Raw genomic sequence first — 26974 nt, 5'->3', positions numbered from 1 at the left:
CAGACACGTAATACGCACTAAACCCAGGGCACTACGCTGCTGCAGTGCTAGTCACAGTAGGGAATCCCATTTGGCTGTTAAGAGCAAATACACGTTGCAGGCTTTATTCACCCCAAGCCAGTCTGTAAGCCATGATTCATTCTCCAATGATGTGACTGTGTTTACTTACCTGCTAAAAATGCTAATGTTGTTTTCTTACGGACATTTTGTATGCATAGTTTTCTTCAGGCTCCTCTTAATAAAATCACACCTTCTCTTTGGTTTCCATGGACATTGTCTCCCTCAGAGTTATTATATTTTTGTTGGCTTTATTTTTGCACAAGCACGAGCCTAGCACTCCATTGACCAGCATTTAATCATTTAATTATTATTTCGTTATTTGGTTCCGCTCTGATGTTTATTCCAGACCTTCTTGACATTTTAGCAGCTTTCCAATGTCTCTGTGTTTTGTGTTTGTTTTTTACTTTTAAAATAATCTCGGAATCGACAATTATTTATCGCTTCGTCTCCTTGCCATAGAAAGAAAGCGACATAAAACTCAAGTCTCCCTAGCTGTAAATTTTTTTCACTCTGAAAACCACATTACCAGAGAGCTAAAGTATCCCCGGGAGGTGTAATTGCAGTTCTCACTGTTAATATATGCCCATATTCAATCCAGCTGGTTCTGAACTAAAGGACCCATACCTGTACTTTTTAAATTATTGTTCTTGAAACATTAACTTTGTTTCTTTCTTCTAGATTCTAGACTACTAGGGTATTATTAGGTTTGGTTTACATTAACATTCTCGGTGTAAGACAATACTGCCAGCTGATGTCATTCAAGCCTCTAATGATGAATACAGAAAAAGATGAAGTAAAAATGTACTAAAATGGAATGGAATGAATCCCCTACATTATGAAAGGCCTTGGTATGTAACATGTTATGTGTGGTTTTCCATGTGCACTTGAAAGAAAGAAAAAGTAACATCTTCTGATTCTCTTAACTGAGGTGTTCTTTGTACAGATCTTTGCAACAGGTCTTTCTGCTCACTGTTAGGACCCTGTCTTGTGTCCCTGCTTAACCCTGGAAGGAATGTCTCCTATTTCCTGTTAAGGTTTCAAAGACATGTGCAGGATGTATTGCGGGGAATGACTGATATCTAAATACACAGCGGCACAGCATTCAACACATCTGTGTCTGCTGATAGGGCCGCCTTGACCTCTTGTGCTGGGTATATTTATCCACCAGTCATGTGAAGTTCACAGTTTCACAGACACACTTTCCTTTACTATTCATAGTCTATTTTAGGCCAACATATTCCATATTCCATGTTAATTCGATGCTATTCTGACATGGCTTCTGAAAGCACATTTCGAAGCTTGTTAGCATCACATACCAAAATGTTGTGTCAATTGGAAGAGAATGACGGTGCAATTCATGTATTTCAAGAAGTCATTTCTTATCATTTATCTTAAAGAACTCCTTTGTGTGCAAGTTTTTGCCTAATATGACTTCGTATGAATTAATCTGTTGCAATGGCAGGAAATAAACAACAATAACCACACTGTATACACTAAGATTGGACATGTAGGAAGAACGACATTTATCTCCAAACAAAAATGCAGACCACATCAACCAAATTTCTTAGCAGACATCAACATATGTATCCTTGCTATTACTCATGGTATAATGTAGCCTATCTTCCCAAATTGATACATTCTCATAGACAATAACAAGGAGGGAAATGTAAAACACTTTAAATTGTGTTTGGTTTATTCTGCTTATTTGACCATTTGTATAATGTGAATTTAAAAATAAGGAACAATGTTCAATACATTTAATACAAACATAATCCCTGGACCTGATAGATTCTTACCTTTTACAAGAAATGTCCTGAGTTTTTTTTTTTCTTAATTGGTATGATTATAATCACATTATTTTACTTTGGAGCCACATAGTTTATACATTATCTACAGTACACATCTAAAAACAAAAGCCTACAGGACTGTCCTTATTTACAATTTAAACCACATGTAGCATCTCTTATCGCTGGATATGTTTAGTTTTAAAAGAAGTTTCCTTCTTACTTGGTCCCATTGAATTGTTTCAATACAAATATTCCATTATCAGGTGTGGGGGAGGCTGATTTGGAAGATGTTACTGGTACTATTTACACATTTTTTAAAGTGCATGAATTACTAGTGTGAACCAATTCTGATTCCTTATTGTTAATGCTTCTGTCCTAGTTGCCAGCAACAAGCTAGTGCCAGGAAGCAATGCCATGTTGTTCTTTTACAAGCCAGAAACTGTCAATCACCTTGCCATTCTGAAAGAGAAACATTTATTGAAAGAGATGCGTTATTATGTGTTGGCCTTTATTTGGCTATGCAAATTATGTAGTTACAATTCCATGACTGGCGTTTTTTGCGTGTATTTCGAGGAAATCATCGGAATCTGGTATTCTTTGAGTCTGTGTTTTGGGGATGGTAAACAAGTCACCAGTCATTTAGGTTTGCCAAATACTCCACTGCCTGAATTTCTCTTCCAGGCAATTGAAGTCTATCCTTGGTCAATTAGAGTTCTAGGAGTAGAGATAATTGGTTTCACAAAGTCATTATGGAGATTATGATGTTATTGCAGGCCAAGTATACCAACATTCATGTTATTCTGAGTCTGCCTACCCAGATGTAAGATTTAGTGAAGGTGATCTCCTCTTACCTGGTCATCCGAGACCTGGTCCAGGTAGATGTGTGTGGCGTTCTCGATCTGCATTCTCGTGTACCCGTAATCTGTGTTCCTGAACGCGCTCCAGTCTCGTGGCTTTGGAATGAATCCATCGTGTTTCTCTCGGCATCCCTGAGAGACAATGAAGACAGTCACGGTTCTGCAACATGTGGCTTCTAAGCCTCTGTTTCCAGTTAGGGGTTCTCAATTGCATCATTATAATTACGATATTGTACTTCTCAAGAACTTGTGGTTCTTTGTCTGACATTTGGGATGGATTGTCAAGGCTCTAGTCTTGTCTTAGGAGAACTTTCATATGGGATGTATGATACCCATGTGGTTGAGAGTTCTCTACTGTGAAAAAAGTCCCTTACAGAGACTGCAAGAACATGTGAAAGTGATGTACTTTAGGAAAAGGAATAAAGTATAACCAGAGCTTTATGATATTCACTTCATATTGTTGTTACAATTTCCATGATACACAACAGTTTTGATGATGAAGTGAGGATATTTTTGAGCACAATTTAAAATGCATTATACATACTAAATAGTAAAATTCAACTGTTGAGGGAATTAAAAACATATTGCAGTGCTACTTTTAGCTGATATCAGCAGATAAGAGTTCCAAGTATTGTACAACATGTGAAGTGCATATCAGACACTTCAGGATTACTAAAGGAGTAATTCACAGTATAGTAATGAAGAGTAAACACTTACCGCTGATCCTGTGATGATGTGCACAGGAGCCTTGGGGTTGGTGTAAGGTTGTTCCATGCTTCCATTGAAAACCTGGCACAATAAAAGAGGGTTTATTTGTCTTGTGTTTCTTGACTTCTTTGAACACATTGATATTGACCAATGAACACATGCATCAGTCTTTGGTGCGAGGCAATTATGCAGTCTGATGTGTAGTGATGTGACCAATTGATTATTTTCCACTACTAATTCATTAATGGGATACATTCCTGGGAATTTCCTAATCAAGAAACTGACCAACAGACGAACCAACCTCATCCTTTTGAGCCTGGGACACATTTGAACTTGTTGAATGTTCTTCTTTGAGGTTTTTTTAGAAATCATGCGTTTGATTTTCATTTCTTTAATTTTGAAATTCAGAATTCATTTTATACAGTTATCACATGACTACTTTTTTACAATTACTTATGCATTGAATAATAACTTTACTATAGCCACCATTCCATCCCTCTCTTTGTTTCTTTAGTCCCTTTACCTTAAATCCATAGACAGGCCACAGCCTCTCGTAGCTGTGTTCATGAGCCCACAGCTCCAGATCAACCCCTGAAAGACAATCAGAACACTGTTGAGCACTGATGGAAGAATGATCATATAACAGATATGATGCCATCAAATAATTGTGGTGTCTCATTTTTTCTGCCCTCAAGAATATTTTAGGTATTTTAGAGTAGTCTGACATCTTTCACAAAGTGTAAATTACTGTCTCAATTTGAACAAATCTCCTTTATTTTTACAGCTCTGAGGGATAGATATCTGGTGTCTGTGACAGAAGGTCGGCACAAGTACCACATGAAAAGAGCATGGCTGGATTTCAAGGTATGCTTTTGCGCTGCAGATATGGATGTTATTCACAAAAAACAGGTCCTTCTGTCAATCTTACCAAATTAAATTAACAGTTTCTGTAAAATGTAACATGTTTATACTTCTTTTTAACGCATATCCATAACAAAATACATTAACTTAGGCTGGAATTTGACTTAGCATTAAAATTCAGGGGAGAAAATAGAAATAGTACACAGGGGGAAGTATGGTTCAAATAGCTGTGAGCACAACTAGAGAACAAACGTCTGCTTTTTGTCAGTTCTTACTGTAATTAAGAAAGGAATCTATTATTATGTTTTGGGCTGTAGCAATGCAGTCTAAGTCAATCCATTGTCCTTGATGTATGTATTTATCAGTGCTAAACTAATGTGTAACATTACAGTAGACATTTTACCATAAAGGTAGAATAGATTTTCCAGGCCTGGGGCTGGAGGCTTGGTATCATTACGTCCCAGACGGACCTGGAATTAAACAGAAAACATTTGCAATAATTAACATGGAGCATGCATCTGGTATCTCACTCATCAAACCACCTCGAGCTGCCACTCTAGGCACGTACTGAGGATTTCATGAAAGGGACCAAATGGAAGCTATTTTGTTAAATTTATGGTAATCACATTTTGATTATATATTTAGGTGGCTGCAAAAAGCACATACTACAGGCCATATGAAAAAGCAAGTTATTTAAACCACAGATCCTACAGAAAGCCTTGGTCTCTAGTAATTAATTTTCCATCTATTAATGGATTATGCACTATAGACTGTCACCTATAATCAACACTGCAGAGCACTAATAACTAAATAAATATCCAGCCCAAAATATGAAAGCCATGCACTGACCTCTATCAAATTTCAGGTGCACTTTATCATTTGAATTACATTTTATATACACTGTCAGTTTACACAGATCTGTGAAACTAAATATTACCAGTAGAATAAATACTTTGGCTCACACTCTTACCTCTAACTCTACGGCAGCCATTTAGTCATGAACCTTATACAATAGGGAGTACTTTGCATTAATGCCACACATCTGTAACGGTGTGCTGCGCAGTAAAACGAGTTCCTTTACTACCCAGACAAATGTCTGGATTATTTGACCATAAAAATGCCACCAACCCTTTACTTATCACAGCTCAGAGTCAATCAGGACTGTTGCGTTACAAGGTTGTAATGTTATTGCTGTTTTGTAGGGGGTGTAAGGTCAGTACATGATAGCTGGAGGCGTTCTGGCTCTGGGGACGTATACCAAATGATACAAGACAATATTTCTGATGCAGCGCCCTGCCTAGTTGGCGCCAGTCTTAAACAGCTTAATGCCCCCTCACGCTCTGAAATGGTTCATATCTGGAACTCGTTCCATTTAACTGTCAAAGCAACTAGATAAACGCATTTGAATCTGAACTTGATTCCAGCACTATGCAGTGTCCAGAACTGAGGATGGATAATTAACATGGCCTTGTACTGAATTTACATTTTTGTCTCCCAGTATTCTGCTGGATCGATGCCATCTGTTTGTGACATCCTCACAGTCAGAATCCAGCTGTGTTACTGTTGTGTGAGGAATTTATTTCAGTGTGTTGCAAAACAAGAGTGGCAATGTCAGTGCTTGGTATAAGTAATAGAAACTGAAGTAGGATCTTAAAACCTGTGTAGACCATAAACATCTACAATGTGATACAAAATAACTTACATAGCTTTCAAACATGGTGCAGTCATCCTTGTCATCATTGGAGCAGTACATTGGTCTGTGCGCCATGGTTATAATCCAGGGCCTCACCTTCCTGTTCTCTGGTTTGTTTGCCTCCTACAAAGGTAATAAAAACACAGCTTTTACAACAACACACGATTTAACTGATGTACACAATCCACTTTGTGCTTTTGTCATATTTGAGATTTTTCATAAATGTAATTCTCGCTTGGAGATTCTTTTTAAACAGAATCATATGGGCAAAAACATAATACATGTATAAATGTATTAAGGGAAATTGGCAGTTGTTACTTTTTCTGTTTGGCCTACTCTGCTGTATGGAGTGATGACACATTCTTGTCTGTAAAGCAATAGTGCAGAATTTAAAAATGCACAGTACAGTAATACGGTTACCCTATGTACTGTATTAACCTCCTAAATCTTTGTGTTTCTAGATGTTTTGCTGCCTGATTATAATTTCTGTGGCCTGCAATAAAGTTAAAGTTGGTGGCACAGTATCTGAGACTTTTGTCTTGCTATATCTCAGCCCTTGATATATAGAATTTGTTTTTATTCAACCTCAACACCAGCATTATAACAAGGGCGTGGTGTACACATAAAAATATCATAACAAGCAGCATCAAATTTCTACCTCCAGGTCCTTCTTCAGCCATGCATACTGTCTGAAAATTAAATCCAGCCCATAATCGAGATAGAAATATACTTCAGTGGAGAAGGAGATGATATGAGCTGGTCCTATATTCCAGCTGCAGAGAGAAGTAAATAAGATGAAAGGATCCTCAAATGAGATTAGAAACAAATATAAACAAATAAATATGGGCTTAATTTTCAAGGAAAATACATTCAAGTTGGTTCCCAAAAGAAAAATGCAAAATAAATGGAGGAAAGTTGTACTTTATATTAACAGATGTTGAACTCCACCTTTTGTAGACCCTTATCTTACAACAAATACAAATGTAAAATGTTTTATGAGTATGTTTAACAGTGCACTTTCACAGAATATGCATGACACAAAATGTCCTTGAAGCTGAGTCCTTGAATCTTTGATGCAAGCTGTAAAAACTCAGAAAAGTTTGTTTCAGATGTTCTACAAAAGCTTGTAAAGATTCAAAGCTATTAGTCATGCTGAACAATCCACATTTTGTAACCAAAATGTTTCTAAACCAGCATAACTTAATCCCTGTTATCTGTCACACATCCTAAATGTATCCTAAAGAGGGTAAGAAGATGCAGTCGCTGATGATTAAAACTGTCCCAAAGATGTCCATTTTCCTCTCTACATTTTACAGGTGTTCCTTAAAAACTCAAGGAAGATCTTCTAAAATACGTAGGCGTACGCAAAATTCCTTTCAAATGACATGGGCGTACGGCATATACCTGCTTATGCCCTTGACTACACCACAGGTCTCCACTGGAAAGCTCTCCGTTGCTCACTTAGAAGGGGATAAGGTCTGACAAGGGGAGTTTAGGATGGCACACTCTGGAATGCCATCTCCCAGGGATTTAAAACCTTTCATCCGTTCTGAAGAGCGGTACTCAATCACTTTAACAATGCTCTTGCTGAGCATCAGGCCAAAAACAACTCTGAGGTCTGGAAAATCACACCAAGCTGATTGAGAGCTGAGAGCAATAATCCGGCTGACAGGCGTTCCACTGCCCAGCAGTGTGTCAGGGTTGTGCTCTCTTAGCAGGCCAGCAGCATGCCATAGCTCTCTAACACTTTGATAAATTAGCTTTTAATTCCATAGCATCCTGACCGGGGAGAGCACTGCCATTCTGTGGTCAGTCTGCACATAGCTGGACCTTCTTTCGGTGTATCACCTTACACCCAGCCCCAGAGTCAAAGAAAAGGCTGTGTATTCGCCTTCAGTGGAACTTGGATTTCATCTGCATCTGCTGTCACTTCCCCTATATCCATGTGAAAAGGAATGCAACCAATATTTTATCCAAGCAATGCTTTTGGTTCCTTTTTATTATATTTTTCCTTCTTTTCTAAACTTAACCATGAAGGGCTTGTTTGTTCAGCTACAGCTATACAAATAAGTATATATGTATATATATTTCATTTCCAAGTATGGAGAAGATTGAATGTGCTGGGCCATTCAATGTATAGATAGCTCCCTTCTTCCCAGTGACTGGTCTGTGTGTGCTCAGCTGAGAGTCAGATGCGTATTTTCCATTAAGAGTGACAGGAAAGGGATCCCCTGGGTGTTCGGTTGTGAAAACAAGCTTTAGGGTTTTTTCCTACCTGTACCAAAGGCTCTCACTGTCTCCAGGCATGCTGAAGCGGTTCCTGTAGTTGGAGAAATTGCTGTAAAAACATAACAGGAAGGCTGCTGAAATGTATAGGCCGTCAAATCACATGCTTAAAATGTCTTAGCTAATTAGCAACGGAAATATTTGTAAATGTTTTCGCCCATGCCCACCTGGATAAAAAAAATGGATCCTGTGCTATTGATGTGCAGATTGTGATCTTTGTTTTCACTGCCACAGCTGGCATCTAGCATGTGTGTTTGCTAGTTTTATACAAAGAGAAAAATGTAACAATCATGTATTGGCTGGTAAAAGTAAATTGCTATCTCTTATGTTTGGGGTTTTCTACCTTTTAAAAACAAGTACCCTAAATATGCTGAATTACACTATTATCCAATAGTCTGTTATGGAAAATGTGGGCATGGGGATTCTTTTAGAAAACACTGAGCACCAGTATGATCAGCTTTTCATTCAGGGCACACTGAATTAAACATATAATTTGAAGATGTTTTGGCATGGTTGCGGCTAACAGTGATTACACTACATAGCATGGTCGATTCAACTGGTTAGTTACCTAAATTGGGAGTATCCATTCATTCAGGAAGAAAGAAATCTACAGTTTGGCAGTTCTTCAAATACGATCAGAAAATTTAGAAAATGAAACTGCAGGAAACTAAACCGAATGTGGCTACAATATGTAGCTGCAGATTATTTCAAAAATCTTTGTTTTATTAATTTTATTTATTTATTAATAACACAATTATTGTATGGATTTAAATGCTAAGAAATTAGAACTTGCATTAGGGTAAATTTAAATGTATTTAATATTCCAAAGACTAAAACTGAATTAAATGTATCCAGGTTTTAGGTCAATATGACAAAATTAAATAGCATGACTAAAATGTGATTCAAACTAATGTATTTTAGTTGACTAAAACTTACGAAGATTTTAGTCAATTTGTAATAGTCTAAAAATGAAGAAAAATGCATGACTAAAATCTGACAATATCTCATAGAGATTTTAGTCAACCTGACTAAGACTACAACTAAATAAAAAGATTAACATTGTATATATTAAAGCTGACAGATCAGAATTTCCCAAACGTAGAGGTCATAGAGTTGGCTTAACATGACCAGGGTTCGGAGGGCTCAAAGTCAGCTGGAATGTCCTTGGTTTGCTGTGACTGACTGGATGCCTATCTGCTTGCAGTGCTGTGTGAGAGATCTGCATTAAACCTCCATACAATTCTCTAGCTGTACTTGTTTGTCCTGCAGATGTGTCAAAGGTGTCCAAAGAAACAGATGGATCCCTCTTACAGTTTTCAGAGGATGAGTGCATGTTGGCTTCATCATTCCTGGAGCACTTCAAGGGTCATAGTGGTGATCTAAGTTCATTAACTGTGGGTGATTCCCATTTTGGATGGTATAGTGGAAAATCATTCTATAGGATACCTTAGTTCTAGTCCTGGATTTACCTGTGTCATTTCAGGAGATGCATACGTGTTATGTGCTTTTGATGACCAAATATGGTTTAATCTAGGCTTCTGACCAAGGGCTCTTTGACACAGGCACATTGGAGTCAATGTCGTGTCATGCAGTCTTGCAGAGTGAAAACAGATCATGCGGCGTTAAAGTCTGCCCAAATCGCGTGCTGAAAGCTAGTTTTTGCTGTCTTCTCTTGACTGTTCCAAAAATACACAATAAATCACAAAAATGGATACAAACAAAGCATTGCCAAAGAGGTCTGCTAAACCTGTTGTTTATTGTATGCATTAAATGCCTCAAAGCCACAAAATACAAATCAGAGTCTACAGGAACCCTGCCGAGGTTTACTACATTAGCTTCCTTTCAGCCAACGAGACATGGCACTAGGGACTGATATGGATCTGTTAATAACATAGATGGTCTTCATATATTCCAGTGATTTTAAAAGAAAGTGCTACCAGGCTATCTGAAGTCAAAACACAGTGATTACTCCAGACGATACAAGGTGAGGTAAATATAAAAAATATTTCCTGCCTATACAGTTACTGATTTATAAATGCCTGTACATTTGTCACTGGTTTCAGCCAAAAAACACAGAACATGGTGCCTTTAGAAAATACCCAACCTAGGGTCCCTACAAAGAGCAGTAATTTGGATTGGAGACATTTTTTCCTGTCCAGGCACGTGCTATTTTACAAATATTTTCATTGGCAAACTGGATGTTGATACACTGCATGCAAAAGGAAAAGTCTTTCTTTGAAAGTGGCAGTTAACAACAAAAAGATCTTTCCTTCATAATTTCCTTGCAATTTGCTAGAATTTAATTTCTGAGAAACAGTGACCCAATCTTCTTTTAAAACAAATATATTATTATATAAAGCAGTCTCTCTAGAGACGTTTGTTTTCATTAAAAAAATGCTTTTCTAAAGAGATGTGGTGTACTTCTTTCAGCCAATTTTCTAAACCAACACAAGCAGACCTTTGATTATTTAATTGACTGTTAAAAAGTGCCTCTTTATAGAACTAGAACGATGACCTGCATAGGAGTGGATTTGAAGGAAGTTGGGAACGCCTGAACTAGGCCATGGGGCTCAAACTAAAACACAATGCTCACATATTTCTCTTTGTACTTCATCTCCTTCGGTTTTAAGAAGCCGCTATGTGCTAATACAGGGACTTGGAAGGACAGATGTGAATCTTAACAAAAACAAGAATGAAACAGCAGGCATAAAGTGGAAAGTTCAGAACATAAGAACTCAACAAGAAATAGCAGATGGCATAAATCACTCCTTGGGTTCCACAGCAATTTTGAAAACGTTGGCAGATCACCTGAGTCTTGTGTTTAAATTCACAATACAGTTCTTTTACTAATACTTAAATTAAACTGGAAGCTGAGAATGTATTAAAAATAAAAATCCTAAACTCTAAATTTGATGTTACCACGTAAAACTGTACATGTGGCTAATGGTAAAGGGCTGCAAAATAACTAAGAAAATCAAAATCAAGTGTGCTTTAGTAGTGAAAGCACGGAGGTACTTTGCCTTAAGCTCTAGACTGAGCTCCCAGTGGGGGAAAGTCAGCTTCCTATACCTCCCAAAAAGCTCAGTGTGGTCAGGACTGAATACAAAATCCCTGAAGACATCCAGCGCATGATCTACAGATTCATACTACCCTCTTGTGGTTAAGGAGTTAGTTGTTTCTCTCTCATGAAAAGTGCAAGGGTCATGGTTTGTGAGAAGCATATGTCCACAATCACAATATTTAATAGCCGAATGCATTCAGTGTTATTTTATGTGGCTAGCAAGGAAATGGCACAGCATTTCAAAATACATTAGTTTCCATAACAGTTAGAAATTTAAGGCTGAGGGAGATCCTTGTGTCAGACAGATTGTACCATGTAACTGCCTGTGTGGTGAGGAGGCAAAAAATAGGTTGACATAGGCAAAGCAAAAGATAAAATACTTATTGATACTTAGTCACTCTCTGCTTATAGATTGTGGAAACACTTAATTTATTTTTTCTTGTTTAATTTCTCACTATTACAATTCTTTTTTTTCGAGTTCCTCACACTGATGTGTTCTGATTCCAAAATGTATATAACAGGCAATATAACCACATGACATTTTGTATTGTTTGACTCCAATATATTATAGGATGGCTACAGTTCACATTCAATGAATTAAAATAAGTGATTCAGAAGAACAGACCATTTACAACACAGGAGTCATCAATCAGCAAGTGTAGTGTTTTCATCAACAGCAGACAGTCCTCCAAACCCCTGCCCCTGGTTACACTGCCAACACACGAACACTTCAGATATGATCTGGTAATTTAACAACCACTAGAGCAATGCAAAAAAGAGAAAAAAAAGTGACTATGCCAAGAACAATTTCCCTGCTTTAACTTCAAGTTGTACTAGTCAAATCTGAATTCATACAAGATGTGAACCATTTGACTGGATACAGTGTTTCAGTGCACTGCAAGAATCATGCTGGGTAAATAAGCCTGTATTAGAGAGATTTATCTAACCCTGTTTTCTGTTTCCACTTAAATTACAAATAATAATTGTTTTTATTTTACCAATAATATACCAAAATCAAGAGAAAAGGAGCATTGAGGTGGTGGTGTCTTTTCTTTTTCTTGAAATATATCATATTAAGTGCCATTTTTATGGGAATCGCAAAGGCTGGGGATTTAAGGGTAATAAATATTTTTCTTATATGTTGCAAAATACTTGGGATTAAATCCCCTGACATAAGTGTCTATAAACATGATACTGTTGAATGTGCACAGTGTCTGGCCCACCAGTTTCCCATAACAGTGCAAATTGGCAGCATCATCTGACAAACAATAAGATAAATGTTCTGTCCCACAAATATAGTGACAGATTCAAATTATGAAACTCACTCTACTCCTGAAACTCGATATTGCAAGTGGTGTGTGATTGTTTTGTTCATTTCAAGTCTTCAAATTACTAAATGGGTGTTGCTATATGTAAATCTGAAATATTTGGGAGTTAGAAAGGTACCCACTTGAGTTCATTTCATTTTCCAAGTAATTGTTTTGTCATGGTAACATGAAGAACATTTGGTTAATCTGATATTGATATCAACATTTTCCAACCTTTCTTTCCAGGGAAGCCTCTCCAAAAATATACACAGGACCATTTTCATAAACCACTTCATAATATGTTTTTTCCACGTTAGATGTTTACTTTTTTAACTGCACATGCCTACCATGATTATTTTCTTTCTTGTGATTGAGACCAAGTGTTGGATAATAACAGTCTGGTAATATCTGAGAATCTGAAAGGAACAATTCTTGTGTGAAGGAACATTAATATTAAACATCACTTAAATGCTTCATTGTTTATAAACTGTAGCAAATTTCTGTTAAACTGATCTACGAGCCTCGAAGTGGAAGGGAAGCGGACTTGATCTGACCTAACCGTCTCTTGTAGATGGCTAAGCATCATGCTCCTGGAATGCTGAAATATCAGAATTGTGTGGGCAGCCATTGCCATTTACTGGACTGCTTTTGTGGTTTGGTTGAAACTGGAGCACACCACTGAAGGTTCCAGTCCTTCAGAATGCAACAGAAAACAGATGAAATCTTTGCAAGGGGACCTGTGTGACAAAATTAACAAAATTACTGATATTAAGTTGATAGTATAGCCAAAAATAACAGGCTACTGTTTTTAGCTACTGCATAACCCCTCAACATGCTAGGAAACAGTGAGGAGAAGGCAAACACTACCAGAGGAAAGAGAGGGGAAATTAGCAGTAACAAAAAAAACAAAAACAAAGATGAGACTATAAAAAATATAAATCGTCTTTAATCTGGTATGTTCTCTAAACCTTCATAATGCTTCAACAACTAAGAAATAAATAAAGGTGTTGACAACTGATCCCCAGGATCTCCCTGACGCATTTCAGAAGCTCACTTCTCAATTCTTCAATGACTTAATTGGCCAAATGTGGTATTGATACCAGTTGTTTACAAGGGATGGCTATTGAGTCTGTATGAAACATTTAAGAAGTGAAACCTGTCAATTGTGTCTGTCAGGCAGCAAAAAGATATTACGAATAAATGTAGCATAATGTGGTACATCCTGTTCTGAATACAAATTCAATCTTGTTGATGTGTTTTCAGTGGGAGATGAGGCACCAAAGCCCAGAATAAAATTTGAAGCCACAAGTCAATCACAAATTCCAAACCCAGGACTCGGTGGCAGATTTCCATTCGGCAGATGTGAGGGCCGCCATCATGCGTCACTTTTGGATTGGTGATTGGTGGGTAGCTCTATTAGATTTAATTTTGACACAGAGATATTGTTTTCATGTTAACTCATTAACAAATAATCACATTTGGAAGAGGTTTTGTTACCTTTTATATTGCTTAAGTCTCACCAAACCTTGATTCTAAGTTTTTTTTCCTTCCAGCCACACCAGTGCAGCCTATTGCTGCTGTTCCAGCACACATGCTGGCTGTCTGAATGCCTGCCAGTATTCTCCACACTTCACCCCCTCTCCAGCACACCAACTCCCCTTGCAACACTTGTTGTCAAGCTCTGGAACGTGGAAATTAAATTAGAATCAGTTCCTTTGGTCTATCTGGCAAACCAGGAAAAATATCACACAACGAAAAGAAAAATCCTAAACAAAAAAATTTAAAATAAACAAACTTTTTGGAAACCAACAAAGACGTCTTTGACGTTCCTTCATCTGTTCTGAATAATGTGCAAACTTGAAAGTACATATAAAGTATAACAGCACAGACTGGAACACAGTAGGTGAAGAGGCTAAAGGCCTATCGTAAAGTCACGCCAGTTGGAAAAGACCAACCCCAGATTCAGACAACCTCAGAACAAACTTCAGCTTAAAGTTGTTTTAAAGGCAATGGCATTTTACTATTATGTGTATTACAATTAAATAATGCTTCTTCAGACGTTTGTATAATTTTATTAACATCTCTGGAGACTGGAAAAAGATAATTGTAGGAGCTATAGGAAAAACACTTTTCTAAGTGGCCACTGTGGAGATGTTACCCACAGTTTTGCCCACTGTGTTTATTTATGTACATAGACAAAGAAAATCTCTTTGGTTTATCATAACATGCTATAAAAAATGGCACAAGTCTCATACAGTACTATTTAGTGTGGAGTATTTACTTGTTTTGGTGCTAGTGGTAGTTGAAGGAAATCCAGAGTTGTGCGTGAACATCCCTTGTCTAATTCAATACTGCAGCGAAGTTTCAAACTGCCGCTGAAGCCATGACAAAATGAGCCTTCACCACACTGCTGCAAAGACTTGTACTAGCAGCAGGCTGCAAAAAGCCCTCAATGATGTGTGTCTACTCTGCACTGTTTTCAGTTTCAATCATATATTTTAATGCTTAAAACAAAACAGAAGTAACAAAATCCAAAATAACACAGGAAGATAATGTACTGCCTGGTCCTTTGAGGAATGCTACCAATAACTGAGGAAAAACTAACAACTGCCACATTTCCACACCGTTCACAGTAGTAATAACAGACATGTCTTCACTCACTTTCATATTTTGTTCCTTGTTTATTCTTCGAGGCTCTGCAATGTGTAACTGACCTAACTGTTTATAAATAAAGTAATATGCTCTGTTCTGCAGAACACTTGGGAATATTTAAAAAAGTGAACACTTGAAGCAAAGCTGAGGTTTATTATCCAACAAAAACAGCATGTGACACAGTACATGAATCTTCTTATCTTTGCGTTTGGAGCATTCAACTATGCTTTCACTCACTTAATATATACGTTCCATGGCCAACTCTTATTCCCCATTTCGAATTTTCAATTTTTTCAGTAAACTTCCAAACTTTCTTAATAACCTAATACTGCCCAACAGTTTACACGAGAAACATGATTCATGATGATTTATTCTCTACTTTGTTACTTTTAGAGCACAGATACAAAGAGAAGAAAACAATGTTTTGAATAAATAAAATTAAAAATTGCTTTCCTTATATATAGAGGAAATCAGCCCTCCACCAACCAGAGCTGGTCTGAAACTTGAAAACTGTTTTGGTAGTGACTATTAGAGCTATCCATGGCTGGGCTGTCGACACAAATCAAAGAAATCTCTGGTATTATCATCAACATCAACATCTACTGTCCAAGTATAAATCAACTTATTTTCTTCACAAGTCTATGCCAGCACCGAGTCAAACAGCCTGGATCTAATGGCACCCTGTCTTAGTAAAGGCATGACAAATTAATTTGGAGGCAGGCCATAGGAAACACTTAACCTCGTTGGTAGTCGAAGAAGGTTTAAACTAAGCTTTATTAATCTTCTTAAAGTTTCCCCAAAGGTTTCTTTTTTTCTTTTTTTTTTAAAGCATTGTGCCTGAACAAATCCATATGGAGTTCACCATTAAATCGGTCGTTTTAGTTTACACATTATTTGATGAAAAAAGCAAGAGCAAAATCTCTATCTCGGTAAAAGGAGAAACATTTTGTAAACATAAAAGATGGGAATATATCGGCAGATCATATACAATGTCTGGAACAGATATATAGTACTATAACACTGCAGATAAAAATCATCAGGAAATGAGTACCTGTCAAATGCTGATCATATGTCTAACACATTGCAGATTCCTTACATTGTTTTTCTCCCAAGAAGCTGTAAGAATGTAAGCAAGTATGTATTTTTGCACAATTGTATTAAAAGTTATGGTACCATAATCCCTAGGTAGCTATGAAGCGGTTGTCTAATATTATCAAGTTTCTGGCAAGCCTGCGTGTTACTATCTATATCTCAGAAATAGGCATTAAAAGCATGCTTGCCTACTCTTACACTGAAAGATGAACAGAAGCAATGACTGCCAAACCCAACATTTGTTCTCTTGCTCAGAAACAAAAATAATTGGGTGTTTTTCATTGATCTAAAAGTTAAAAACAGGAAACGTGACGTATTGTGTCAATCTCTGCAGAAGCCAGTAGCTGGGGAACATTGGAAAATCTTCCCTTTACTGGCAGAGGTAAAAGAATTTCCTCTCATTAGGCCTTCAAAGGACATCATAGCATCAGATTTTTCCTGTTTCATGAGTTGCTGTTGGTGGTTCTACTTCATATTTATGTTCATCCAGGGCTTTATTTCAAATGCTATATACACAGGCAGCAATGCAAAGAATGTAATTGGGATTGCACTTTTTTTTTAATCCAGCCATTAGCACTGCAGGAACTGGCAGGAGTTCTTGTCCTATGAGCCACGTAGGCTTGCAAAAAACTTCCTCAGATTGTTTGCAAGATGAATCAGCATAAAATACCAAAAATGCATTTCTTTCACTTTTTTTCCCCCGTCTTGCACTGCTGTTTTATAGCTTTTGAATCCCCTTCTTCATGGTTACAGATGTCTAAAAAATATTCATGCATTAAAACCTAGTTCTAGAACGGAGGCTTACTCTTTAAAGTCATGCATTTACTGCAATCATTGGGCGCGATGTGCTTTTTTGGGGCAAAATGTCAAGGATATCAAATTCAGATACTTACTACGCATTCTCATGATTTCCAGGACATGTCATGTACGGCACGTAGGCCCCGATGGCTTCAACTTGCCTCATGAACTCATCTCCAATTCTTGCATTGTCCTTTAAAGCAACAGGAAAGAAAGCCTCAACAAAAAAGAAAAACACATGACATCTCCCAGTATTGGGAGCTGGATCCCAGTGTCATGAGCTGCAGCCACAGATGTCAAAACTAAGCAGTCAGGAAAAATGATGTTACTGTTTCCAATTAAAAACATCTTTCTTAAAATGATGCTACTATATTCTCATATATAACAATATTGTGTCAAATGTATGTTTCTTACAAGTGCTGTTACATCTCTACATTCCATAAGAGTATATTTATTACAAGATACAAAACTTTATCCACATTTTAAATGGAAACATACAGTACCATATGGAAAACTTCCATGAACAAGATGTCATCATAAATAAGTCATGCAAAATCAAATTCCACTGTATAATCCTTACATCAACTCCATTGACTACTATGTTTCCAATTGGGGACAATATCTATGCCTGATTTCATGGATACACAATACAAACTTTCTCCTCTCCCCTAAAATTAACTTTGTATTGTGTGGGATAATGCCACATGAATACCCTTTATTTATTGTCTTAAGTCTCTGTCCCAGTACAATGCTCAGACCCACGGAAAACAGCTTGAATCCTTGGAAGCAGAACGTCCATAACTAAGTGCGATTTGTGTTGAAATCTTGACTCTGATTCAAGTCAATAACTTTTTTTTTTTCTTAGAAAATGTATCCACAAGCCAAATAAGCCCATTGAAATTCGATCAGCTTATTTCACAGCTATTTTAATAGCAACGATTGAGATCATTTTCTCGTAGCTAATGTATTTTTGTTTTGCTTGAGTTTTTTGCTGTTCTAACAGAAATTGCCAGGTTCTATTTTTAAGATACAGGAAACCCTAGAATGCTGTGTTACATTCAAGCACAAAGCCCTGGTTGAAATGAGATGACTGATTTAGGGGTTGTCTATTTTCTTAGTATCTTTCAGTTCCTTGTTTTTCCATTCTTTTTTGGCTCTTAAACCCAACAAATATTAGATGGGACATGAGAATACCAATGCTTATACTGCTTCATAGGTGTAATATATTTGAACAACTGGCAGCTATAATATACATCTATTATTAATAGCTTATAATTTATTTGCCTTCAGAAATGTTATTCCTCATTACAGACACCATAAAAAACAAATTAGAAAGTGCTTTAAATCTTCTTTTTAAATCTATCTAACATTGCATGGATTTAAATGTTTTGGCTACCCTGAAGCACATGAAAGGTTCAGAGCATCAATTCCTTCATCATCTTGGCACAAACAACAGACGATCAACCTGAAGTCAATTAATAAGGTGCATAACAACAACAAACCGGGCGAACTATTCCCTAGGTGCTAGTAAAACTAGAAATAACCTACTTCCGCTACATTCAGATGCCGAATATCAGCAACTGAGCTTGTTCATTGTGGTCTTGAGATGGATTTTTACTTCAATCCGCTAAAGCATGCTGGGCTTTGTAAACTGAGCCTTTAATGAAAGAGTCTACTTTCACTGATCCTCTGTGTCATTGATACCATGTCTCTCACACTGGAGCACAATGTAGGCCAACCTGCTGTTGTGTTAGTACTAAGGTATCCACCAAAACAAGAGAATCCCTTATCAACATCCCTGTGAGCATGGTTCCTGGGTTGGCCTTTTAGGGGAGTGCTTGTCTTCACTAAGATTGCCAAGTGAGAAGGCAGTATACGTGCTTATATTTACTTCCAACTGCTTTTACAATTATTAGATTGGAGTTACGGTAAAATGGGATTCAATTTATATGGTACTATATGGTTACATCAATCTTTTACATGTATATTTTTCAAAGCTGTGCCTCCTGATTTATCTATGACAGGGTTTTCCATGAACATAGAAGTATCAAGTCAACAATACTGAATAAATAAAGATTAATACAGTATATGGTATTATCCAAGTCTTAGTGTCATTATGATCTATTGACCCTATTTAAATACTGTGTGATATGTTTGGAATGCCAGAAAAGGCCTTTAGATAGAGCTGTTATCTCTCAAATTAACTATACTGTCACTGTCAGGCCATGACACATTGATTTGGAAGCAGCACTCAACAATCTAAACAGTATGCTGATTTTCTGATGGAAACAGAAGGTCCACTTAAACCTGCAAAATGTCTGAAATGGAGGAGGATGAGAGAAAAAGCTGATAAAGATGGGGCGGGGGGGTACCACATTTATACATCAAATGTTATGGGTGAACCCTCTGAAAACTTGTCCATTAACATTTACCATATATATCATGGCATATCAGTGATGGGCAATACATACTTAATTACAGTACATTGCTCAAATCCTATCATATTATATGTATTTGTGTTGCCCAATGCTACATAATACTATGATCCTTCTTCTGGGTTACAATGAGGTCATTTCACTATGCAATAGGACTTCCAGGCTATTGAAGACTTATCTCACAGGGTAACATAGTAACATGAATACATTTCAAGAGGAAATAGATGTGTGCGCCTGCAGTTAAATTGCCTCATACTTTCCTTAAAACAGAGCAGCAACAGAAGCTAATAAATGATAAATATTACCTCATGCATGTCATAGGCGAAGTCCCCTTTAAAATAAAAAGCAAAAGATGTCATAATTAGTCAATTTCAATTCCACCCTTAATTGGCCAATGCAGTTTTAAAAGTGAAACACTGATGGAAAGAAAACCATATTATTCCTGATAAACTTCATGACTAGATTGTATGCTATGATTCTGTCAGTCAAATAAAGTACCCACAATACCAACCGTATAGGATCAAACTCTCTTTGAAATGTGCTTGAATCAGATACTAAAGGACACAGTTAAAAACATGTAATTTAATACTTGTATACATAGGACATGCAGCCATTTATAAAAAAAAATAATTTACATGTAATGTTTAGTGGGAAAGCGATAAATTGGAATTAGATTCACATAGGTTCTCTAAAAGTAAATGTTTTAAATTATTCAGGGTTGTAATGTTATCCAGGCTTAGCAGGATGTAAGAATCCTCAAGCAAACATCGAGCCATGTACTAGTGGTTTAATTTACATTTAACCCCAGGCTAAAGTCTCCAAGTTATTATAAGTGATACTATTAAATTTCAGTTTTTGCCTGTCTGAGGTAGATTGCCTTCAAGCCATCTTGCACATGAGACAAACTCTCAATTACCATAGTATTCTTAACACATAGTCTCATTGTAAGTCATGAAAACAAGCTCCTTAGTGGGACCTTACCTATGTGCAATATGATGTCATACATTCCCAGCTGAGTTTCCTTCTGAAGCCTGGCCAAAGACTGCGGGTTCTCGTTGCCCATATCACCGAAGAGCGCAAACCTAGGGCTCCAGCTGGTGCCACCTTTCATCGCATTGAAGAAGAAGATCTCGCTCCAGCCATAGTTGCTACCACAGTGATAATCTGTATGGACAAAATCACTTCATGTCACTCTGGGATAAATGGGTGCCATTGCCTTTGCATTAATGGTTCCTCGTCATCAACACTTGCTTCATGTTTTCATTTATATTCAGTTGTTCTAAAGCCAGTATCTCCAGTGGTTCATGGCAAAGATGAACTGGGACTTCAAGATCTGGCCTGACTTACTAAGGGTAGTTTTAGATTAGAAAAGTAACAACAGTCAACACTCTAAAAAGTTAGATCACTTCATTTATAGAACAATCCCCAGTGCCTTTAGTTTTGGGCTGATTGTAAAGTCTAGTTCTTGTGTAGTATATGTGAAGGGTTTCCCTCATGAATTGGTTGTACAGGCTTCAGTCTTCTGCTGCACCACCTGTAACATAACACCTTAGGAGCCAAAGCAGTAACGAAAGGTGGTATTAAAACAAAAACAGGATGGATGTGCTGTAATGACTCTTCTTTTTCCACGTTCCCTAAGCTGATTGAAGGAAAAACAAACAGAAGCTAAGAGTTAAACTGAATAAAATCTCTCATCATACGAAACCAACCGATGCCAGAAAATACAGAAGAGAAGTTAAGAAATCCCCACTCGACCACATGAAAATAACACAGAAGAAAGATGAAACCTGCCATATTAACAGTAAACAAGAGGCACATAGTGGTACACGTGTGGAAATGTTTTGAAAGCTGGAACCTTGTGCTGCACGTGTAGTTATGTAAGTGTAGTTCCGAAGACTCTCAAGTACAAGTTATCTGATTGTGGTGAACCAGTAACAGCTCATGCAATGTTCTTCTTTTACTCACTTCCTGCTACTTGAAAACCAGTCTTGCTTCTGTCTGGCAAACCCCCAAACCTGGCCAACCCAAAGCCTTGCTCTGTCTCGCCCCATTATAAAGTGTGCAGCGAAGTATTCCTAATCCGCTTCTGGGCTGTTTTCTAAACGTACCGTAGACAGAGCCAGGTTTGAGGCCTGTGACAGTAACGCGATGAATATACAGTTTTCTCTTCTCCTTGCCACCATCTTCAAATAAGGTGTAGTTGCCTTCGGCTGTCAACTCAAAGGGCATTCCTCCCCTCAGCCCATATTCCACCCAGGACTCGGCCTCACTCAGAGTTGTCCAGGTGATCACCATGGATGTTGGGTCTCCTGAAAACAGAACCAGAAATCTACAGTTCATTCTTGGAAACAAGGCCAATAAATCAACATTTTTGCAGAGTATGGAACTTTTATGCTACATTTTCCTCTTACATAAACTCTTCCATTTTGCAATTCCTATTACAAAGCCCTGCTTGTGGTATAAATATTATCAGCCTTCTGTAAGCATCAGAACCTTGTATGTTGGACCAAGCCAAGCCACCACAAAGAGATCTCTCTAATTATCTTCATGTAAACACCAGTTTTCATTTTGCTTGTTTTGCCTGATTACTGTTAAACACAAAATTCATACTAACTTACTGTTCAAGGGAAAAAAAGGTTTCTGAGAATCTTTCCTAGAGGAAATTACACAGAGAAATACACTGCCTTGGCAGCATAAAATGAACACCCCCAAATCAGACATTACAGATATACCACATTCACAAATATCCAGAGAAATGTCGTAGACTGAAGTGGTAAAGAATACATTAGTGTGTCTGGTATTAGCACTGCCTTTCTTGTATAGTTGACACGTTAGTGGGATTTGGACATGATAATCACGCTCGTGAATCAAAGTGTTCCCACATGTGTTCTGCAGGGTTCAGGTCCCTGTTTTAAAGCACCCATGGCATAACTTCAATTTGATTGTGTTGCTTCTAAGTAAATCCTTACATATTTCTCACTGGGCAGTGTAATCAGTTACTAGTAACAATGTAAGGTAACAGATTATAAAGAGTAGCATAATGCAAATATGAAACCCTTTCACTACATGGCTTTATTTTTTACATGATTAATCTATATTTTGACAAATGCCAATTTTAATTAAGAGTGTATTAATCACGGAAATATACAAAGGTGAGAGACTATATATTTTAAAACTACATTAAACAAAATGGCCGATACCATTCCATGATTAAAACATACCGTGCACATTTTACTGGACTTAAAGTAACTAAATGAACAGATCAAATGCAATCTCTTCACAACACATTGTAATCCACAGTTCACCAGGGTACAAGCATTAGGCTTACAGTTGTTATAAAAGAAAGCTTGAGATGACTTGCTAATAGACTCTTCTCACCTGTAGATGGCAATGCACATTATATAATTAAGTAATATACCATAGTATTTTTGGTTAAACCATTTCTATTCATAATAAACAGAATAGATTTCTTATAATAAAAAATAATAAAATATCTTCCCATTTATATCATAAAAAAACAGTGATCTTAGTAAACAGATTTTTTTTGTACTTCCAGTCGTCCAAGTAAAATATTTGCAAATAGCCATCTGGGAAGAAATCAATCTAGTATTTTGTTTCACAAACATATCTCCTTACTGTTCCCCCTCTTTCAAAAGCATTTGAGCAGGAATTAAACACAGATATGTATTTTTGTAGCGCCATCTGGTGACTGACATATTTATTGTTAACACTCATCTAGTCACCCCAAGTTACAAACTATGAAATAAATACTGCCTGAAAGCGCTGGGTTGACAAGCACTTTAAAGCATTTCGTTCAGCTGAAATTGAAACTGAGCTTGTGACTGTTAAACATTGAAATCACAGTGTCTTGAACTATATGGATTAAATGATAGGATACAACATGAACAGAACAATAATTCTAATAAGATTCTTCAGCCATACCTGGATAGGATATATGCACCTGCTCAGGCTGAGTGCCAATGGGTGGGACACCAAGAACAAGGGAGGCTCCCATGCAGGAGAAAACCAAGACCCTCCAAAGTGTCTCCATCTGTGCTATCTTCCAGCACCACACACTCTTGCCAGACTCTTAATAAGAAAAGATAGTATTGACTTTATTATCTGCTGCTGTCTCATGGCTTTTAACAACCCTGCCTACATTCAAAGGTTACATTTAACATAGTGGAAGACACTGCCAAATTCAGTGGACTGTGCTCCTTCTGTTTTCTATAAACTTGTTTACAGACACCACTTAGCTTCCCTTGAGCCAGAAAGGGAATAAGTTAAACATGTCCGGTGAGTATAAGGCTGGCAAAGTTTAGCTCTAATGAGTAGCCTAGGCAAAACATAATACAATGTGTGTTTGCTGTCTGGTCCCTGCCATGCAAAATCAGTTGGCTGTTTTTTCATGTGTGCCTGTTTCTCTTATCATCTTGTGGTTTAAATGGTTTATGAAGTGGTGCTTGTAAAAACTGAGAAACCCTTCAAATCGTAACAAGAAAAAAACTCAACTGTACCTTGACGTTCAGCAGGAAACAGCAAGTGTTTCAAAGAGATGGCAATGGACTAGTATTGTAAATATTTGGATATTGGCATAAATAAAGTTTCACAGACCCAAATTAACTCAAGTCATAGACTACCCAATGTTATGTTCGGTAGAGTAGTCAGAGAATAGTGCTAAGTCTGTGAATTCAGCCACATATTACCTAAATGAATAGGACCAGCCCTATTTAGATGATAATGGATTGTCATGTTATGTAAAGGGCACCATGATCCCGAGTAACTATAAATACATCTTGGGCTTCCACCCTATTCAACGGTTTTTGAATAGCTCACTTTTGTATTCTGTCTATTCTTCCAAGGAAATACTTCAAAACAATGAATGATTCACATACACATGGGGTGTGAGAACAATAGGCCCTCTTGATTCTAATCATTGTCTTATTATCCCAGGAAGATACCCATTTCCTATTTAAACAAGAACAAAATAATTGATGAGGCATAAGCATATTGATAATTTCATAATTCTGCTTTTAAGTCAGAAAACAAACTGATTACCAAATGCATTTCAATAGGTTGATATGTTGGTAATAATAGATGGTAAATAAAACATTTGTCCTTTATTAACTCGTTGTTTATTTGTATTCCTAGATTATAGAAACCTCCACAATGATGTATGTGAAAATGGAAACCATATTGCAGTGCTCTGAGAGAAATTGCAGTAAAGTGAGTGTTTATTACATATCTGACTGGGAGTTTAGAAAAAATGATGACAGAACACTGAAGGCACGTCCACCCCCTATTGTTTATACTGCCTTTGAATGGAGTGGTTATTCTAAAGACCCTTTAAACTATGAGTCAATTTTGCTTGAGTACACAGTGTGGCAAAAATGATCCAAGTGCCTTCACACCTCATTTTATACAAGACACAAACATGTACAGTGTTCGTTAAATATTCAAGGTTCATGAAAACCAGACATTAGAGCTATTTCAGACTTCAAGAATTTTGAAATCAATGTGAGCAGAGCCCCAGGGCCCAGTGCAGGGAATGTAGAACAGAAAATCATTTGATGTTAACGTTGAATCAGCAATGGAGTAGGGCGAAGCGACTGCGGTTTATAGACTGGAAATCCAGGCCCACCCCCAAACAGAGATTGTCTTGTTCGGCGTATAGAACCATGTCCAATCGACACACACTATTTCGTCTTTCTAAGCCTATCGTGTGTCCCCATTCCATCTTTGAAAGATGGATTCAGTCAATTGAGTGTCTGCATTCCATCTTCGGAAAGATGGACTCGGCCAATCGTGTGTCCCCATGCCATCTTTGAAAGTTGGATTCAGACAATTTAACAGCAAACATACGTTGCTCCTCTTTCCCTCATTTGCGTTTTTCTTGTTCAGACACTTGCTATGAGTGTTTGTGTGAAGACAAGAATTATGATTTTTTAAAACATGTTTCTACATGCAAGGCCTTGATATTTCAGTTATATTTCACGTATTTGTCATTATATTGAGTCAAATACAATTCACAAGAAACAACAGATGGCTGGTAATTTAAGATACAAACAAACAGTATAAACAGGTTACAGATGTACTATACTATGCTGTGCTGTTCTATACTATACAATACCATACACCAATACCTCGTTATATTGCTGGTTTTAATGTCCGATAAAACAAAAGTGATATATCAAGTGGGTGCAATATAGCGAGACACAAAAGTACAATCAATTTTAGTTTTGCTGCAGGCCTCAGAAATTATAATCGGGCAGCAATACATCTAGAAACACAGAGAGAAATAGGAGGCTAACACTGCATAGTGTAACTGTAATACTGTACTGTGTGTTTTAAATTATGCACTATTGCTTTACAGACAAGAACGTTCACTATATACAGTAGAGTAAGGCAAACTCAACATAACTTAAGTAACATGCTCCCTTCCCCTGGCCCTTGACTGTGATCTAACATCTTGTCTGCACTTATCAGCTTTTACAGTCCAGGATGTAAAACCTCATATATTGTGTAAACTGGAATTTGTAAAATGTAATATGCTTTGAATTGCACTGTATTATGTGAATTGGAATTTGTAATATGTTATGCCTTGGACTACACCGTATTTTTGCACTTTGTATTGCACTTATATTTTGTATGTCACCCTGGATAAGGTAGTCTGCTAAGAAATAAATAATAATAATAATAATAATAATAATAATAATAATAATAATAATAACAACATATTGCACAGGCCTCCTACACTTCAAGTAACAGTAGTCTGTGTACTGTATATTAAAACAAAAATCTGGTTAATTATATTCATGGCATGCATCTTGAGTATAATAAAGTGAGCCAACCCCCGCTATCACAATATATCTGAATCAGCGGTATAACGAGGCAGTGGTGTACTATACAGCTTTATAAAGTGCCCTAAGGAAAGACTGAATTAATTTGATTTTACACCAAGAGCCTTTGCTAAGAAAAATCAATCTATAAATAAATAATAATAATTTATACTTTTTCCAAAACAGAAATCTCTTGAGCCGAGACTTGAATACAAAGGATTCAAAACCCTGTGTGGGATTTAGGAAGACATTGCCAATCAATTTAGGGCTGGGTAGTTAAAACTGCCCACTCTCTGTGTGTTCGCTGGTACCTTGGCGATGTCCAGGATCTTGGGAGTGGAGGAGCTGTACAGGGAGGGTGGGGGGACAATGTTCTGCTATGAAGGAGAGTGTAAAATACTGCAACAGTTGTATTCTGTAGTTTTATTACTCTTCAAATAACAATTCTAAGCGGTTTGTTGAATAATGTTAAAATATTCCAGAACTGGCCTATTGAAAAAATGTGAAAAGAAAAGGCTCAGATGTGAGACATTTTTTT

At 37.1% G+C, this 26974-nt stretch overlaps 1 protein-coding gene and 1 long non-coding RNA gene across 6 annotated transcripts in view; one reads left to right on the top strand and one right to left on the bottom strand.

The window, feature by feature from the left end:
* Positions 1–14904, top strand: part of LOC136717176 (uncharacterized) — a 110572-nt gene extending 95668 nt beyond the window's left edge. For both annotated transcript variants that reach the window (XR_010805193.1, XR_010805194.1), the window contains exons 2-4: positions 4197–4276; positions 13884–14023; positions 14174–14904. This is a non-coding gene — a long non-coding RNA (uncharacterized LOC136717176). The remainder of the gene's footprint in view (positions 1–4196; positions 4277–13883; positions 14024–14173) is intronic.
* The window catches only part of acp7 (acid phosphatase 7, tartrate resistant (putative)), a 36030-nt gene continuing 10615 nt past the window's right edge, over positions 1560–26974 (bottom strand). For 2 of the 4 annotated variants that reach the window (XM_066694658.1, XM_066694657.1), the window contains exons 3-15: positions 23540–23686; positions 21706–21906; positions 20579–20761; positions 19903–19928; positions 17258–17355; positions 8242–8304; positions 6625–6739; positions 5976–6089; positions 4677–4743; positions 3936–4003; positions 3422–3493; positions 2699–2836; positions 1560–2306 (exon numbers count right to left, since the gene is read on the bottom strand). In XM_066694658.1, the coding sequence (XP_066550755.1) occupies positions 2241–2306; positions 2699–2836; positions 3422–3493; positions 3936–4003; positions 4677–4743; positions 5976–6089; positions 6625–6739; positions 8242–8304; positions 17258–17355; positions 19903–19928; positions 20579–20761; positions 21706–21906; positions 23540–23648 (1320 nt within the window). In that variant the 5' untranslated portion in view covers positions 23649–23686 and the 3' untranslated portion in view covers positions 1560–2240. Of the gene's footprint in view, positions 2307–2698; positions 2837–3421; positions 3494–3935; positions 4004–4676; positions 4744–5975; positions 6090–6624; positions 6740–8241; positions 8305–17257; positions 17356–19902; positions 19929–20578; positions 20762–21705; positions 21907–23539; positions 23687–26747; positions 26782–26974 lie in introns of all 4 variants that reach the window. The other 2 variants (XM_066694659.1, XM_066694660.1) reach the window with 2 other exon arrangements.

The sequence above is a fragment of the Amia ocellicauda genome, chromosome 21, assembly GCF_036373705.1.
Source record: "Amia ocellicauda isolate fAmiCal2 chromosome 21, fAmiCal2.hap1, whole genome shotgun sequence".
In the NCBI taxonomy this organism is placed as follows: domain Eukaryota; kingdom Metazoa; phylum Chordata; class Actinopteri; order Amiiformes; family Amiidae; genus Amia; species Amia ocellicauda.
This window is presented reverse-complemented; position numbering and strand designations above follow the sequence as displayed.